The following is an 18913-nucleotide window of genomic DNA, read 5'->3' on the forward strand; positions in this document are numbered from 1 at the left end:
TCAATTCGCGTTTTAAGCGTTACAAAACTTTTTAAATGTGTAGTACCCGCAAAAAACATATTTTTTCTATATATACAGAATTTTTATTAACCAAACCAATAGTACCAGAATATTGGTTAACACAACCAATTCAATTCATAATTATAATTGTCTTTAATTTCAAACGTATAACATTAAATTTGACTTATCACTTTATCAAAAGTTATTCGTTATGCCGATTTCTTAAATAAAAATACCAACCGTACATTGTACGACGCGTAGATTTTTCTAGAAAAAATTGTTTTAGCATTACTTTGTTAATTGTAGCACTCCTAGCAATCACGAGTAGAATTTCGTCACAACCTGGTCTTGAATAAAATATTTCACTGACTTCGAAGCCACTAAATATCTTTTTTACTCCTCCATTGGACCAAATATATCTACATCTATTGCAGTTCATTTCCCTATCTCTTGGTTCAGACCTTATTCCTGGTCGGAATCCAAGATAAGCGCGTCCTAACTGTCCACGTGATCTGGCTCCATCTTGGGCCCAGGCCTGATCATCACCAGCTTCTCGTCGTTCTCGTTGGAGTGTATGGTTTCTATCGTGAGCATCATTTTCTCTTCACAACTGTCCTCCGCTGAATCCGAGTACATGGACTGTGTTGATGTTGCCACCTCCTTGAAAATATATTTTTTCTTATTTGTTGTTTAACAATAAAGATATATTTTATGGAAATTGAAGAAATGATAAGAAATGTATTAGCAGTAATTATTTAAACCAGTTATGTGGAATTTTGTCTCATAAATTTAAATTATTCATAGACAATCAGTGTCTTTTAGCTATGGTTTTAACTAAAGCATTTGAATTATAAAATAGACACTTAGTCTATACAATAAATAGTATTCATCCAAGGGTATTCCGTGAAATACTTATTTGAAGGCTGTAATTTTATCAATGATGTAAAATGTTATATTAAGTTAGATAAATAGTTTATTAAATTAATTAATATTTTTGCCTCGTTTCCTGGGTTTGACATATTTTTCAGTCTTTTTAACTTCTTTATCAAAACCAGGGCCGCAACCTATTATTTATATCAGATTTTTGTATGTTTCATGATCATTTGTCAATCTAATAGCCAAGGATGTGATCAGACTCCTGCCTGCCTTCGAATGTTATATGACCACATAGTCCATTGAATATCGTAATGACAACCTCAGAGGTGAGAATCGCACGCAAAGTTTTTTTTTTTTATAGAACAGGGGGCAAACGGGCAGGAGGCTCACCTGATGTTAAGTGATACCGCCGCCCATGGACACTCTCAAGTTTTGAAGACATTTATTTTGAAGAAAGAAAAGGACATGGAACAGGATTTAATTTTCTGAATATTGTTTAATGAGAGCTGTAGGAATACTTTAATAAAATAAATAACTTAAGAGTAAATAGTATTTTAGCTGGGAATCGAACCTAGGTCAGGGATGCACTTACAGTAATCCTATTCTTCGTGTGTATCCGGACATGTTTGGCCAAATGATCGGACCTCATAAACCGTTTACTGCATTCGGGACACTCGAACCGCTTTTCACCTGTGTGTGTCCGTCTGTGTCGCTGCAATTCGTCCGACCGGGTGAATCTGAAATCATAATTTGTTATTGGACAAAATTTTACCAACTTAAAAAAGGAGACTGTTTATTGCCAGTTCTTCTCTTTCGTTCTACGCCCTCGATTTGAGAACTGGCAGTAAATGACAAATTAAATTCATTTAATATTTCTTTTTTTGACGTTCATAAGTGTACATTGTTACCTACATGAATAAATAAATTTTGAATTTGAATTATCCTTTTTAGTCAAAGTTGGTTTTAAATGACTTAAACTTAAGTTAGATCGTAATGTTATAAAAGAGATATGTATAATATTTAAATATAATTTGGTTTAGTAAGTTCCAAGTAATTTATGGACAAACACATAGAATATCGACAATCTTTTTTGAATATCGTACTAATGCAGTTTTTAAAAATTACAAGATGAACTTTATGCCTTTATAGCTACGGTTCTAGAAACACAAAAAATCACTAGAATATTCGAGAAATTTTAACAAACCTTTTCCCGCAGAAAAGCCAGTTGCAGAGGAAGGGCCTCTCCCCGGAATGCCATCTCAGATGAGCTCGTAGATGCGAAGTCTTCCCGTACACCTTGTTGCAGCCTGGAATGTGGCAGACATGCTGCTTCTTGCGATCCACCATTCGGCTAAAAAAATCAACCCATATCTCATAACATAGACACTCAGACTAGACATAGAGACTAGACACTTAATGTCACTATATAAGCAAGAGATATTTGAATATTTATTTTATTTGGTAGAGGATTTTTGTAGAGAGAAATTAACATTCCCCAGAAATCGAACATAATGTACAAGATTAAAACTGGGACCAATTGGACCGCACCGCCTAACCCCCTAACGCCGAACATTGGTATCTAGATAAGTCATACCTATATTAGGAAAACCCCAATTTAAATTTGCCAGTTACTTATTGATTCTTATAAGTAAATTTTAGGTCTGATAACCCTTATCAAAATCTTCAACAGGTGAATTTGGTAGGTGAATTTATCAAGATTTTGCGTGTTGGATTTTTTTTTATAATAGGATAACGAGCCTACGGGACGCCAAAAAAGGGCAGTCATCGCTACCCGTGTCTAAAAATGAGTCATTTTTAGTGGATGCGTTGCCGGCCTTAATACGCTCGAATTTTGAATACTTGGAGGTCACATCTCTCAGAGAAGACCCCCGCCGGTATTCGATTCCACCGTATTCCACATAAACCTAAAGTCCAACATCATTTCAAAAATCATGATTTTAAAAGAGTATGGCGGAGAGTTTATTGCCAGTTCTTCTCTTCCGTTCTACGCCATTGATTTGAGAACTAAAAAATTTTTTTGACTTTCATAAGTGTACCTATATGAATAAATGAATGTTGACTTCGACATTTAAAAGAATCATGAATTTCTTTAACAAAACATGCACTACTCACTTCTCCCCCTGATCACAGTTGGGACAGGTGCAGGCGACCCTTTTCACCAGCCGCTTCCCACTATTGGGGCTTTCGGACCTCTGTTTGCTGGCCTCGCACTCCGTGGTGGGACTGACAGCGTTGCCATTGCTGCCGCTGCCAGAGCTCACAGTCACCACTTGCCACTTGCCGGGCTCATTGGGGTCCTGTTGTATCTGCTGACCTGCAGAGTGTATGAGGTGAGAAAGACACTATGGCATATACCATCCGCACCGGTATTTTCCATAATTAACTAACACATAACGAACCTAAGAATAATAATAATGAATACTAATAATAAAAAATATTGTGTGGTTTTAAGAAACCACGGTAAAAGTGAAACTTTGTGGAATAATATTCTTTAAAGGGTATAAAATCGCTTAATCAATCTTAATTTTATACTTGGAAAATTTGAATAATAATGGGACTAATAAAAGTAGACTAAGTCGCCAACTAATATTTTTATTGAATTCTGTGTGTTAGAGAGTACGACATACATTAACAATTTATTATTTAGATTATATTATACACATATTACAATAGCGTGGAGCACTGGCACAAATAAATATTAGTCTATACACTACACGGTCAGCTACTGCGAACTATGTGCGCCGCCATATTGGCCTTGGCTGCAATGACGAGTGCCTTTCACTTTATCCCTACTCCGCGGCCGACCGTCACGCGACATGCGCCACAAAGACCAAAAAGTTTGATACGATGTAATAAAAGTTTCACTTAAATAAGAGTGAATAATAATCATAATAAATACTACTAAATAAATACTAAATAAACAAAACTTACCAATAGACACTGTTTGCTGTTGTTGTGCCTGTGGTTGCGCTTGTGGTATCTGTGCCAACTGAACTGCACCCGGCAGCCCCATCGCTGGGACCAATTGGACCGCACCGCCTAACCCCCCAACGCCCAATGTTGGCATCTGGAAAAATCATGCCTATATTAAGAAAACCCGAAATTGAATTGACCATGCTTATAAGTAGATTTTTCTAAGCAGTTAGTAAGGTCTGATAACTCGTATCGAAGTCTTGAACTAACAAATATATTTTAATAAACTCCCGTTGAGTGTGCGAACTACACTTTAACTATTATATAAGCCGCATTTTTAACTTCAATCCGACACGTAGCCGGCTTAACACATCATATACATCTACCTAAAATCAGAACCGAATACGGTCAGAAACATATAAGCAGTATTTACAACAGCCTCCTGAGAATCGGGAAATAGTGGAATCGTTTCATACACGTCTACGAAGTTTTTGGGTAGATATACTAATGTAACACGTATGATGGCGTCATATATATAAATTTTCTCTCTCATATAAGTGACGTATTGGAGTGACTGACATTTCCAAACATATACATTTAAGTATGTTTATTTATGCATTTATTCCAATTTGTTGACAGTTTCATCAAAACCGATACAAATAATATGAGTTCTTTTAAGCGGCATTTAAACAGGCATCTCACGGACCGACATGCTCTCAAAAGGCCATTCGTCATTTTAAAGGCCGGCAACACACTTGCGAGCCTTCTGGCCCTGTCAGTGTCCATATAAGTAATATCACTTAAATAAGATGAGTCTTCTACCCATTTGACCCGACACAAAAAAAACTAATACGTTAATTTAAGCGGCGTTTAAACAGGCATCTCTAAGCACAGACGTGCTCTCAAAAGGCCATTCGTCATTTTAAAGGCCGGCAACGCACTTGCGAGCCTTCTGGCAATGTGAGTGTCTATAGACGGCGGTACCACTAAACAGCAGACGAGCTTCCTACCCGCAAAGAAATCAACGGTCCACGTGCAAAGAGACTTGTTTGATGAATACATTCTTCCAGTTGACAGACATGAACTACATTAATACCTGTACAATATTAGCACTCCTCACATTATTACAAGCAGGTATAACTGTGACCTGTTGACCATTGGGTGTGGTCGTTATAATCGTCTGTGTCGGTTGCTGCTGAATTCCACTTGCATCAGTCTGGATCTGATTCACCGCCTTCCGAGCAGCGTGAATGAGGATATATTTATCACGGGTGGAAAGGTTAATAAAGCGTCCAATTACAATTAAAGCTAACAACGCAAAAGCCGTAAAAGTGCGTGCGTAAAAAAGCGTACACGTGCGTACGAAACCTCTTTGTAAATTAATTATTACTAAAGTAAAAGCTAGGTGATCATGTACCAGTATATGATCACTCCATTTATTTGTATATCTATATTCACACAGCTTACACACTGTATACGGGCTAATGATAATATAAATAAATAAAAAATCTGCGTTTACTTAACAAGACTTTATGCGACAGAATTTCCATCTAAAGTTCTAATATCTAACTACTAAACGAATACATCAACCAATAGCGTGTATTTTTTCTCGATCTCCCTTTCTCACTCTCTCTCAATAGGTCTCAATCGCTCTCTCCCTTTTCTTCGACAAAAACGCTGCACATCATCGTGACATCCATCCCTCATGCTCCTAAAGAAGCCCTCACTAAAAAGCTAAGCTTTCCTGACCGTCGGATATAAGCAAGAGTTATGTAATTCTTTTTATATACAAAAAAATGTTGCATACAGATATATAATATAAATACAATTAATAAATTAAACGAAAAGGAAACTGGCGCAACTGGGGAGATCAAACAAAAATAAAATGACAACAAAAACAAACTTAGCTTTTAGTTCAGATCTCTTTCTCGCTCTCTCTCTTAAATACCTTTTTACTAGAAGCCTTAACAGGAAGCAAACGGAGAGAGAAAGCCATGCATATAAGCCTTAACCCATTCAGGGGTTCTGATAAAGTACTGAACTAATTACATTTGAATAACAAGAAAAAAAGTATATCTAAAGCTATATGCAAAAATTGTTCTACTTTTGTAATGATTGGAAATTAATCGGGCGTTAATTATCACTGATATTTAAACACTGTTTGAGATGCGTTTATAGGTAGGTTGGAAAATTGTTGTAAGATATGATGTATGTATAAAAAATATTTTGATTATTATTTAATTTTTGGTCCTAGCTAGTTTGCTTATGTTCTAATATAATGGATGTGTGAAGTTAAAAAAATTAAAGTCATATATAACCCATAAATAAGCATAAAGCTACAACTATTATTGGTAAAAATTATCGCATAGCATAGATATATAGCTATAGCGATAGCATACATCATAGATATATATATTTTTGAAGTTATACTTCTTTTGGTGCGATGGAGAAATGATGAGAGTGAATTTTTATGATGCGCGCAATCCAACATCTAAATTCGACATCGTAAAGTTAGGTCTTGGTGGCATGGAAATCGAAAACTATGTTCACGTTGTATATTCTAGTATTTTTATATTTAGAACAAGTGTTTCGTAACAGTACAATTTCACGGTGAATAAATAAATATTATTTTGGTGTTTTTGCAAATACTATCGTATTTACTAATAATTTCTTTATTTAAATAAATTCTTTTTGATTAATTTTAATATTCATCGTTAATCACTACTGCATTTTAATAATTTTTTCCATACGCCAAAGAAGTATAACTTCTAACGCGTGTACTTAACACGGTATTTTTTTTAATTAATCTAAATAACAAATAGGAAAAATATCATACAAATATGAGAGTTTAGACGCGCGTCCCCAATAAAGCACCACGTAGAACACTTAAATAATTACCTGCAGCGTTATAGTAGCGGGTGTGGGGGAGCCGCTGACTGCGTTTTGTGTAGCGCCATTTTGCTGTAGCAAATCAAGCATTGAAAAACCATAACCAAGCAAGTCCTTGTAAACATTCAATCACAGTAGAAACACTTTTTTTATGGAAACTCGCTATTTGCCTTAAGTTTTAGCGGCTTGAATAGAAACACGTGAATCAAAAAGCGATATATATACAGCGTAACATCTATACAACGATAAACTGTGCATAACGTTACAAATAGTTGTAACATGGAGAGTCTTAGAAAAATAAATTATTATATGCACATAGACTATAATTTTCGCCTATCGGCTTTTGCTGTACCAGAAATTTTGTTGTATTTTTCTCATATCTTCGTGTTAAAGCAATCCCAATTTGTAAAAAAAGATCGAATTTCTTAGAAAGTTCAGTACGTATGATGCCAATAGTCGAGTTTATTACAAGCTAGGGCAGGCAATAAAGCGATAAAATAACGTACACAGTTCCGCAGTTTTAACTAATTTCGGCAACTTAAAAAGTATTATTATTTTTTGTTTATGGTATGCCCGGAGAATCTAAGTTTCGTACAGTCGCGCTGTTATTGCAACATTACCGATGTGTGACCAAATTCATGAAATTTCTCTTCAATATAGGACACATTATACCAAGTATTTTTATGGGGCAAACGGGCAAGAGGCCAGACTAAGTAAGAGACCAGATATTAAGTCATACCGACACTCCATGCCAGAGGAATCAGGAGTGCGTTGTTGAAAGTAATGTTTACTCGCCTGTACATCGCTTCGCCGGTACACTTACGTACAGTGTCATTTAATAAAACAAATATATGTGTATGAAAATTCATAATCGAGACCGCAAAGTCACGCTGTCAAATGTCAAACTACAACAAAACATGGTTTGACACTTGACGTTCTAGAACACGAGTGAAAATGCCAAATGTCAAATACTCTTCCGGGCGCCGAGTCTAGATTTTATATAGCGTTTTGTTTACAAGTCCTTCGATAGAATAGCAAAAAGGAAACACAAAAAATTAAATACATACATAGAAATATTACAGAGAACAACATACCCTGTTTAAAAAAAATACATTTTTAAGTTTGGCGCGAACATTTTAGATGTAAAAATCAAAGCAGTCACTCATATATTTACCTGAACATTGCCAAGTGAAGCGATCTGTATCTGCTGAATCTGACCTGATGGAGTCAGGACATTCGCGACCTGGGGTTGTGCTTGCATCTGCAATTTCGAAGTAATTTATTTTAGCGCCTTCGCGGTGGACATTTTAATAATATTTTTGTAGTATATGTGTGTGAGTGTGAGTGTGTATATGTTATTTAATATTGATGAACATTTTTTTCCTATCGTCCATAGTTTCCGTAGCGAAGATGAAAAGATATTTTATAAGATTTTTTTAGTTTTAGTATCTTTTTCTCTTGCATTTAAAATAGCCATACCATTGATAATGTAGCATTCAAATGGTGAAAGAATTTTTGTTTGAAATTTAGCTAAGATTAGAAGTAGCCTGCCCAGCACTAGTCCCAGGCCCTTTTATCAAGTAAATAATCACTAACTTTATAGTAAGCCTTTTTACACAGCTTTTCTTTAATATATTTCTCAAATTTATTAAAAGGCAGAGATAAAAGAGCCTCTGGGATTTTATTAAAGAAGAGTATCCCTTTTCCCAAATAAGAATTACTTAATTATTAACTTTATATAGGAATAGAATATTAGCAAATATCTTAAAATATTATTCTTACGTAAATCAGAGAATAATTGCGTTTTTTTTTGTAAAAATCTAAAATCGACACTTAATTATTTATCTGTGTAATATTTTTTTTATATTACAAACGGGCTGAAGGATCACCTGATGTTAAATTATAAACACTCATATTGCGGTAGTGCGTTGCCGGCCTTTTAAGAACTGGTACGCTCTTCTTTTGTAGGACCCTAAATCCAAATGGTGTTTCTAAAAAATTCTACGAGAATTTTGTAAATATAAGTGAATGTCATGAAAATTTAGATATATTAATTATAACTATATATAATAGATATAAAACCTTCTATTCTCTTCTTATATAATCTTCTATTTCTCCAACTTACCTGTTGTAACTGCGGTATAATCTGCAAATGCGGCGCATGTATCGGCACATGTAGAGTCTGGTACACCGTGTGTCCGTTGGCCATGCTCACGGGCACTTGCACTGGCACCATGCCCATGCCCCCCACTCCGCCCACACCCCCGCGGACTGCCACGCCCCCGCCTACAGTTATTATTATATACAGAAATTTTGATTTTATTGATTTTCATATAACGCAGGCTTCATCGTTATTTATTTATTTAGATTTTATATAACAGTAGTCTGGTATATCGCTATGTATATAAAATGGAAGTTAGCTCGGTCACGATCGAGAACTATCATCTCTTTCTCTCAAATATTGTTGTCGCTTTGATGAAAAGAGACATATGACTTCTTTAAAAAAATACCTCAGACCCAAATAAGCCGTTTTTGCTGATCTATACAAAAGATGGTTAGCTATATTTCAAAAAAAGATTTTGAAAGAACAAACAGCAAATCATAACTGACTATATACTTATCAATGTTGATCGGCTGCGTAACTAGTCCCAGGTTCGTTTCCCAGAAACACAAAGTATATAGCCACACAGCAAATAAAAAACCTAAATACATAAATTGTGATATGTATGTGCATGAAAGTGGCCAAAACGAAAACACCAAGCATGTTGACTGCAAGAAAATTAATAAGCTTTTGGTTTTAAGGATTTTAGAGAGCTTTTGAATCGTCTTACGCAATACATAAAAAACTTTCGAATGTATAAATGTCTTATTAATTCAATAATTTAAAAAAGAGAGAAAGACAGACGCTGTACGTTCCCCTACTACTTGAAAACATTATTTCCCCGACTAGTTATAAAAATTATTTCCCCGACTAGTTAAAAAAATTATTTCCCCGACTAGTTAAAAAAATTATTTCCCCGACTAGTTATAAAAATTATTTCCCCGACTAGTTAAAAAAATTATTTCCCCGACTAGTTATAAAAATTATTTCCTCGACTAGTTATAAAAATTAATTCCCCGACTAATTATAAACATTATTTTCCCGACTAGTCATAAACATTTATTCTTGTTATAAGCATTAACAACAAAACCTTTCAAAAGCCCTCAAACCTACCTTGTCCGTCACTCTGTTCCTTGTCCTTCTTCTCCCCCCCATTAACGACGTTCAACTGATTTGGGTGGAGCCCGGATATAAGGTTCGTACCCGGTATGATCACTTGGTTCCCGAGGGCACTCAGAGGGATGCTTATGTTAGTACCGGGGATAGTGATCGTCGCTTGCTGCTCTGTTAGGTGCGCCCGAAGGAATTAGTATGGGTCTCGCGAGGCCGTGGGTTGCCATGTTGAACAATTTTTTTTACCCTACTTTATCAAGCTTTTGATTTTTGAAAGTACCCTCAGGTTATGTTTAACTTATTGAAATTGATATTTATCGTACTTTTTTTAATCCAAGAGTATTTTAATAAGTGTTTTGTTTTTATTTAAAAGAAACATTAATTATTTTTATATAAAAGTTCTATAATAAATAGAGCTTTTTTGCAAGTTGTTCAAACACGGCATCACGAAAGCTCAGTCTCGTCGAGATGACTTAAAGCGGGAAAGCAGTGATTTTCAAGAAGCTTTTGTGTGTGACAATCGCAACCGAATTCAGCTATCAGAATATTAACAGGATAAAGAAATATAGTTATAAAATCTATATAAAACCGACTTTTGTCAGGACATTCACTCATAGTAGTGTCTAATTCACGAGCCATGCATGTCAAAATCCAGTGAATCTCGATTCTTAGGGCCTAGGACTAGGGCGAGACTAAGCACAAACTCCTAATACTTTGACGTATAGGAGTCGAACTTACATTTATGTCTAGTATTTAAATTTTCCCAAGGAAATATTTTTTTGATTGTACGCGAAAAACAAATTCAGTAAAATAACATTATCCATTTAAGATTTACGTAAATCAGAGAATAAAAGTTTTTTTTTGTAAAAGTCTAAGGCCAAGGTCCCAGACGGGCTAGAGCGACACTTAATTATTTATCTGTGTAATAATTTTTTTATGTTACAAACGGGCTGAAGGATCACCTAATGTTAAATTATAAACTCTCACATTGCGGTAGTGCGTTGCCGGCCTTTTAAGAATTGGTACGCTCTTCTTTTGTAGGACCCTAAATCCAAATGGAGTTTCTAGAAAATTCTACGAGAATTTTGTAAATATAAGTGAATGTCATGTCAATTGAGATATATTAATTATAACTATATTTAACTTTATTATCAGCTATTTTTAGTACTCATAAATTTGTTTAGTTTAGTTCCAGTAATCCCTTGTGTTCTTATTAAATAACATTAATAGGATTTAGGGGTCGTCATAAATTGCGTCACATTAGACCCAATGCACATTAAATATTTTATATAAAAAATATTTTTTAAATTAAAATCGCTGCCAGAAATGTGACGCAATCAAAGTCCCAGCAAAGCAAATAAACAAAGCCGTCCCACAGTAATGAGAGATTAGATAAGCATCTATGATATGATAGAACAGAATCTATGGCGTCTATGATCTATGGCATTCAGTCTATGGCCTATAGTTTACCTGTGGGTAAATGCATGACGTTTTGTAGGAAGCCGGCTGGCAACACTGGCGTCCGAACTAATTGACCATTCACAAGGCTCACTTGGCCCATGCCTGAGAAATTCTGGAATCATTTAATACGCATTTTAATATATATAATTAATAAACGTTGATGGCTGACCATGCGTCATACTCGTGAACGGGTGCTACTTGTGGTGACTGGTCGTACTTGAATTCGTGTATGCGGTGATATTAGTTGTTTATACTACGTATTTGCGTGTTGTTCTCACGAGTATGTAAGTGCGTGCTCCTATTTCACCATGCCTCCTGCTGATAGAGGACAAATCTTTGTTTTTAATTTATTTTATTATTCTTTATTACTTAAGATGTCATAAGGAACATGGTGTAATGGTTGCAGCTCCTTATAAACGTTGTGTAACTTGGCGAATAAAAAGAGTGGCGGAGAGTTCTTCTCTTCCGTTCTATGCCCTTGATTTGAGAACTGGCAGTAAATGTAAAATTAGAAGGATTCAATGTATATTTGTTTTTTAACGTTCATAAGTGTACATTATGTTACCTAATCATAAAAAATAAATTCTCCCTGCGTTTTATATTTAAAAAAACATTTTGAACCTCAAAGGCCGTGAACGCATCCACTGAAATGGGTGTCTATGGGTTGTATTGACTGATATTTTTTTATGGGGAGTGCGGTACGCTTGTAAACCCCCTTATATAATAAAAAATAATTAAGACCATTGTCATGTTTAATCCATTCAAAAATACTGAATTACTGAAGTGTTCTATTGGAAACAAACATATTTTTAATTAAAAAAAACACATTAAAAAATCTAGAAAAAAATTTACAGCTACTTTTCTATTTCAATGTTTTTTTTAAATCTATGTCCTTTTTTGGCATAGACAAGAAATACCTGAGCATGTTGTGCTGGTATGAAGAGCGCCTCTTGTCCGTCAACAGTGACAGTTTGCATTGGGGCCACGCCCCCTCCAACGCCCCCCACAAGACAACTACCATACACGTTCCCAGCTTGTTGCTGGAAATATTTCAATAATATATAAATACGTTGTTCATATATTTTCCTACAGAACTTTTGCAACATTTACAGATTATCATTTTGGGGTTGGGGTTCGAATCCCAGTAAAAAAATTATTAAACTGTTCAACACAGGTTTACCCATCAATGAATAAACGGATTTATAATAGAAGTGAATACACTTGTCAACACGACTGTACCTATAAAATGTGCTAATACTTTTGCAGCATAAAAAAAAACACAATTTTTTTAAGAAATATCTCTCATATTGAATTATATTAAAATTTTAAATATAAGTTATAAATATTAAATGAACGCGACTGTACCTGTAAAAGTTGTGGATGTATTTGCAATAAGGGTTGTGACGCATTCTGATAAGTGGCGCCATCTGAACTCTGGACAACTCCTCCGCCCAAGAGGGACTGCAACTGCTGCATCGATATCACCTGGAATTATTTATTTATTTATTAACACTTTGTTGCATTACATAAAAGGAAAATATTAAACATAATTTAATGACAAGCAACTGGCGGCCTTATCGCTTTAGAGCGATTTCTTCCAGACAACCACTGTGAGTGAAGGAAAAAACCACTATGAGTATATTAGATAAGGTAGGCAAGAAGTGCAAAAATAAAAAAGGGAAAAAAAAAAACATACTTAACAGAAACAAAAAGAAATAAAAATAAACCTAAACTGATACAAGTTACATAAAGAATTATATACAATTAATAAATATAGCTATACAATAAAATTTATATACATCGTCATTATTGGGGGTTACTAGTTGGTAAGTTAATAAAATATTTATTGGGATATCTATGGACTAAGATTTAAGTTTCAAAAAAATAATTGTTAACTGAAATTGTGTTAGGTATGTATTAGGTATGATGGCTAGCGTGATTTTTATCCATAAGGTCGTAAGTTCGATCCTCGGCTGTGTACCAATAGACTTTCTTTATATGTGCAAATTTAACATTCGCTGCTTAATGATGAAGGAAAACATCGTGAGGAACCTCGCTCGCCTTATAAAAATAGTCGGCGTGGGTCAGGCACAGGAGGCTGATCAGCTACTTAATACATGTACAAATAATCATGATACAGAAATATAGAAATCTGAGGCCCAGACCTAAAATGGCAGTAACTGATTATTTTTAAAATAAGTAATTTACATTTAATAAAAAAACGTATAGAAACATTATAAATAATAAATCAAACGACATATAAGACTGACCGCATACATACATACAAACATACCGCATAAAAAGCTCATGCAGAAAACAAACCTGGGGTTGTTGAACTTGTATACCATTAGGTACAGTGCTTGCTGCATTGACGATCGCCGCAGACAGTTCATTGCCCTGAAATATATTTTTTATTAAATCACTGTAACTAGATATATAGACTTATGGAAGATTCTCAATCCTGAGAACACATTTTGTGTCGCAAATACAATAAAAGTGTCATATATTTTTTTTATAGAATAGGGGGCAAACGGGCAGAGGGCTAGCCAGTGCGTTGCCGGCCTTTTAGAATTGTTGAAGTATATTCCTCACAATATTAAAATAAAATATATTCAGTTTAAGTTTCACAATCTCTCAGTGAAATCATTGTGGTTTGAAAATAGTCCCCTAATGGGGTATGTCTTGTTTTTCTCCGACAGCAATAATCATCAGCATTTTTTGTCATGGATCAACATAAGTCATCCGGGTTTGTGTGTGTATCCTCTGAGTTGTTAAGGCTATGTAACCGAACTTATATTGTAATATGGGACAACAATTGTCAACAGATTTTTAACCGAGTAACTCGACCAACATGGAAGCATCCAAAAGTTCTCAAATATAAGAAAAATCTAGACCAAACGTACCTTTGCCAGGAACAAACCATGCATATAAAGCATGCTATACTCACTTCCTAGCCCAGAGTGCAAGAGCTTGTACGCGTCACTAATCTATTGCTCCATGAGATAGTAAATTTGTATAAAAACTCTGTCAATTGAAGACTATAATTACAAATTTACATCCCATTGCGGAACAGAGATAATATACAGGATGTATAAAGTGACATTCGTGTGTTTCGTTGCTGCTTTAAACCCTGTATCGCCTAACTCACCGACAGCCCTTGCGCTCTGAGCTGTTGCACAACAGCAGTGCTGATGACCCTCAAGTGAGGCTGTTGATATTGTTGTATGAGCGCAACTTCGCCTTGTTGTACGAGTTGTTGGACCTGTTGTTGATGTTGCTGTTGTTGTTGCTGCTGCTGTTGTTGTTGTTGTTGCTGTTGTTGTTGTTGTTGCTGCTGCTGTTGTTGCACTTGCTGCTGCTGCTGCGGGCCTGGAAATATGTTTGGTAATGTTAATTCAATAAAAAGAAAAACCCCAAATGAATTCCAATTAAAAACTTTTATAGCTTCAAAGTGTTAAGAACCAATCATTAAATATCTGTGTGAGACTAAATAAGCTATCTAATAGTGTCAATATTTATATATAGTATTCTTATAAATGTTCTGAATTATGGTATGGAACAGATCAAGCAATTCTGACATAAGCAAGCAATGCAGTACAGTGAACAAAACTCAGGGTCAAACACCCTTAACCTTGAACTAATAACCTCCCCTATCAGCTGTTTACTTGACACATATTATAAACAATTATATAATTTAGATCAAACAATATTGACTTATACATAGCCTAATAGATTATAATATCAGAGCCTATTTGTGCTATAATTGTAACGTGACCACATTTAAATATTCTACTGGGAGTTTAGTGTCTAGATTATATGCACTATCCTCACATATTGAGACTAATATAATTTGCTAGTTTAGAAAAACGGTATACAAATTGTAACATTAGTGGTTTCTATGGAGCTTTCAATTGCTACTTACTGTAATGCTGCTGCTCTTTGTCCTGTTCTGGCCCCATGTTGGCGGGGCCAAGTCGGCTACAGGTTGCTGCTAAGAGAGCTAGTGGTGATTGACTGCCACTATTTTCCTGGAAGAATTGCATAAATATAGATACTACAATTAATGGATTATTTATGAAATGGATGAGAAAAGAAATATATTATTTTTGATAGGAGATGAATGTCCATAATACTAATTAAATTGTAAAATATACATATGTGCGTTGTAAGGAACAAAGCTAAGAAATCAAATAAAAAATAATGCAGTCTTAATAACAATGAACAGTACCCTAGTTGATTAGTATTTGAATATTAAAGCATTAATAATACAATACTAGAGAATGGAGTTTATAATAATTTTGGAACATTATTTCTTAGTTATATAGTCTTAAGGTTAGTCCAATTATTAAAATTGGAATTTTCTTTTTCATATTTAAAGTTACTATAAAAGGCACAGGTTTTCATAAAGAAAAATAAGCTTGAAGTAACTGTAAGTGTACCTAATTACAATATAGAGTAATATGAGACACAATATCTGTTTATAATCTTTCCGAGGATACTATGACAGCATAGCAAGCATTGTTATCAATACTTGTGTTATCTTGATGGACCTACTTCTTGATTTAAACACTAAACTATATTAAGGTATAAGAACAATACATTCACAACACAGAAGTCATACTCTATAACTTATCCTATTAAACTTGCAAAAAATCAAATAGTTTCTGGCTGTTAAATACTAGCAAAAATTCTAAACATTTTATAAATGCCGCACTTATCTTTTTAAGAGCACATAAAGGTCCTGCCAGAGTTGTTGAAATAGGAAAATAATAATAAATTCTTAAAGGTTGCTTTTATAGTGGCAGGAAATTAACAAGGTGAATTGGTTGATCTTGTAAATGCATCCAGTAGTTTTTTAATTACTCTGCTGTTCACTATTTGAACTGTGTAATATAGCAAATATTCAAACTGATTTATAATTGTGAATGTAAAGAAATGCACCATACAAAAGTTTAATTTGAATGAAGTAAACAAAATAGAAGAAAAATCATTAACTTTCTATTTCAATACTTTAGGAGCAAATTCTTGATCCCATCCTGGTAAACATTTCATATTACCTTGATTTTGACTCAGAAACATAATATATGCAAAATTATTTGTTAGTCAAGTAGGTATTTTTACTAACATATATAAACATTGTATAAAATTAAATTAATATAAACATTTATGTACATTAAAGATAGTAATTAGCATTCAAGCAATGATGATTTGTAATTGTATAATCAATCATGGGTGGAAAATAAAGAAAGTGATTGCTCTTTAGTAACTATGCAAATAACATGACACAGTGTCAAATTGAAAAAGGGTTCTTCATATTCAACATTCTGTTTATTTGTGGTTCAATGTAATTGTTGTATTAGAAATAATTTATCCAGCTACTTTGGATGGAGTTAACAGTTAGTTTAACAAACTCTACTGCTAAACTAAAACAACAATGACGCTTTTTCTTCTTCGTTTCGTCGACTTCGTTCTTTAATTAAAACAATGATTAAAATTTTCTTTCTTTCGATCATAACTACCATAATGTAAACAAATATTTTTGGACACGCTTCTAATTAATATTTTGGCTTCAATCATATATATATATAACATAATTTAATAACATAATTTATACCATTTTTCAAATCGACATTCCACTAAAAATCGATTTGACATTTTGGACTTCCGCTTACATATTATAAAAATTAGTGATGTAGTGTATGTGCATATTGTCGTCTTCTAAATGAATCAAAATAATCTTCCGTGTTCATTATTCAAAAAAAAATTTCGGGTTATTAATGAACTTCAAAAACTTTTTAACTGTAGGTATGTTTGTCTAAGTTTGTTAAATATTAAGTAGGAAAAGTATTTTGTAACAACTGTTACAGTTGACACGCCTTTTCCTAACAAGTGTCGGGAGCCGGGAGTCGTCGCATTCAAGGCCGCCGCCGCCCTTAGATCCACCCACCTTAGATCGCGTGACTTTGATTTTTACGCACTTATAACTAGGTTACCATAAACACCAAAATTACATTTCCGAACACTGTACTATCTTATTCGTTGTATGAATCCCAATTACCTAATGACAAAAGTGATCTATTGACACATTTTTACATTAAGTATTCAGAAACACCACTGATGTATATCCAAGAATCAATAACTGAAATAATATGTACCATAGTGTTTGTACTTTGTAGTCACAAATAAATTAAACATATATTAGTAACCATAACAATGTTAGGAACATTTTGGTAAGGGAGTAGCTCCAAACGCGGTCACAACCTCCTGCGTGTGGCCTGGCGAGACCCACACGGCTGGAACTGCATTCGCCCCGCCCTCCCCCTGCGCTGAGCAACACACGAGACCGCTGCCCGCTAGCGTCCAATGCGTTACACAATAACACACTATCCTTTCACTTTAAAACATTTACCTTTAATAGTTTTTCCTCACTAATGTACTCTACGTCCACTTTTGTAGGCTCAGACGACATTATCTACTTTGAACTTATAATAATTGAATTTGCTTTGTTCATCTAAGAAACGCACCATTCTCACGACCAGCCGCCAAGCTGCGGCGAGCGAACTAGTGACGAACAATAACGACTGCGTTCGGGTGTTTTCGGAGATCCGCCTCCTATCGCGTTCGTAATTTTAAAGTTATAAGTCTTTTTATTTCATTCTAAAGCAATTTAAGACAAATCTATCAAGCTGAAATATGTTTTGAGACCTTCAAGTAAAATAACATATATTTTTTCAGGTGTAAAACTTGCTGGTAATCGATAAAAACCGTTTTAAAATGTTTAAAACGACTATCGCTGTCTCGTTCTAATAAATACAAGTCTTGATTATTGGTAGGCAGCAGCTGCGCCTCTCTTCTCCTCCCCGTCGCGGGTGAGGTGCAGCCGCCGCCCGATAATAATAATTGAAAGTAGGAAGGACGTAATAATGGGTGTATAACCTCGCGCCCGCGGCCTCCTTGGGCGGGCAAAAAATGCACACATGTCGTGTTCTTTACTGTATGAGCTTATTACGATAAACCTGCTTAAACGAAAAAAAATGTTCATCCCTAATACTTTTTTGTTTTTTTTATTTCGTCGAGGCAGATTATGATTATATTAAATAGAAATTTAATAACCAGGGAATAGAGACTTATGGTGATTGCCTACAGTGCTAAAAATATTTTCTTCATAAAAGACAAAAATATAAATTTAGGTCGCATGAATACAATAATATGAACAATGAGTGCTTTAAGCTTGAAATCCAATAGGGCGACCTGAATTCTTTTTATAGCCATTTACTTTTTTAAAAATGCTCTAAAATCGGTAAATATATACTGCCGCAGGTAACCTCGAAATGAAAGTGAAAGTTGTTTTACGTTTTGTCAAGCGTCTGTTGCTTTAGCCCCAAGTCCATTATGCACGAATGAGCAGCCGCCCCGTGAGAGCATGTATCCGAGGCTTAATTATCACTTTAAATAAAAAATTAAATTAAACCTTACTGATTACACATTAGAGTACATTTTTGAATACAAATATTATCTGGAACACGTAATTCTAAGGAA

The 18913-nt window shown here is 34.6% G+C and overlaps 1 protein-coding gene across 3 annotated transcripts; it reads right to left on the reverse strand.

The window, feature by feature from the left end:
• Nucleotides 1-250: 250 nt before the first annotated feature.
• Nucleotides 251-17922, reverse strand: LOC110993007 (transcription factor Sp4). Of its 3 annotated transcripts, XM_045630500.1 has the most exons (16): nt 17784-17922; nt 15297-15402; nt 14523-14743; nt 13697-13771; nt 12740-12859; nt 12292-12414; nt 11384-11486; nt 8825-8985; nt 7874-7960; nt 6709-6771; nt 4931-5044; nt 3829-3964; nt 3010-3211; nt 2081-2227; nt 1469-1613; nt 251-660 (listed from the first exon to the last, which is right to left on the reverse strand). In XM_045630500.1, the coding sequence occupies exons 1-16, from the start codon at nt 17841-17843 to the stop codon at nt 496-498; spliced, it is 2028 nt and encodes a 675-aa protein (XP_045486456.1). In that variant the 5' UTR covers nt 17844-17922; the 3' UTR covers nt 251-495. The 3 variants fall into 3 exon arrangements, with proteins under 3 accessions (XP_045486456.1, XP_022114742.2, XP_022114743.2); XM_022259050.2 differs by lacking the exon at nt 4931-5044; XM_022259051.2 differs by lacking the exons at nt 4931-5044; nt 6709-6771.
• Nucleotides 17923-18913: the final 991 nt, after the last annotated feature.

This window comes from Pieris rapae, chromosome 12 (assembly GCF_905147795.1).
Source record: "Pieris rapae chromosome 12, ilPieRapa1.1, whole genome shotgun sequence".
Taxonomy (NCBI): domain Eukaryota; kingdom Metazoa; phylum Arthropoda; class Insecta; order Lepidoptera; family Pieridae; genus Pieris; species Pieris rapae.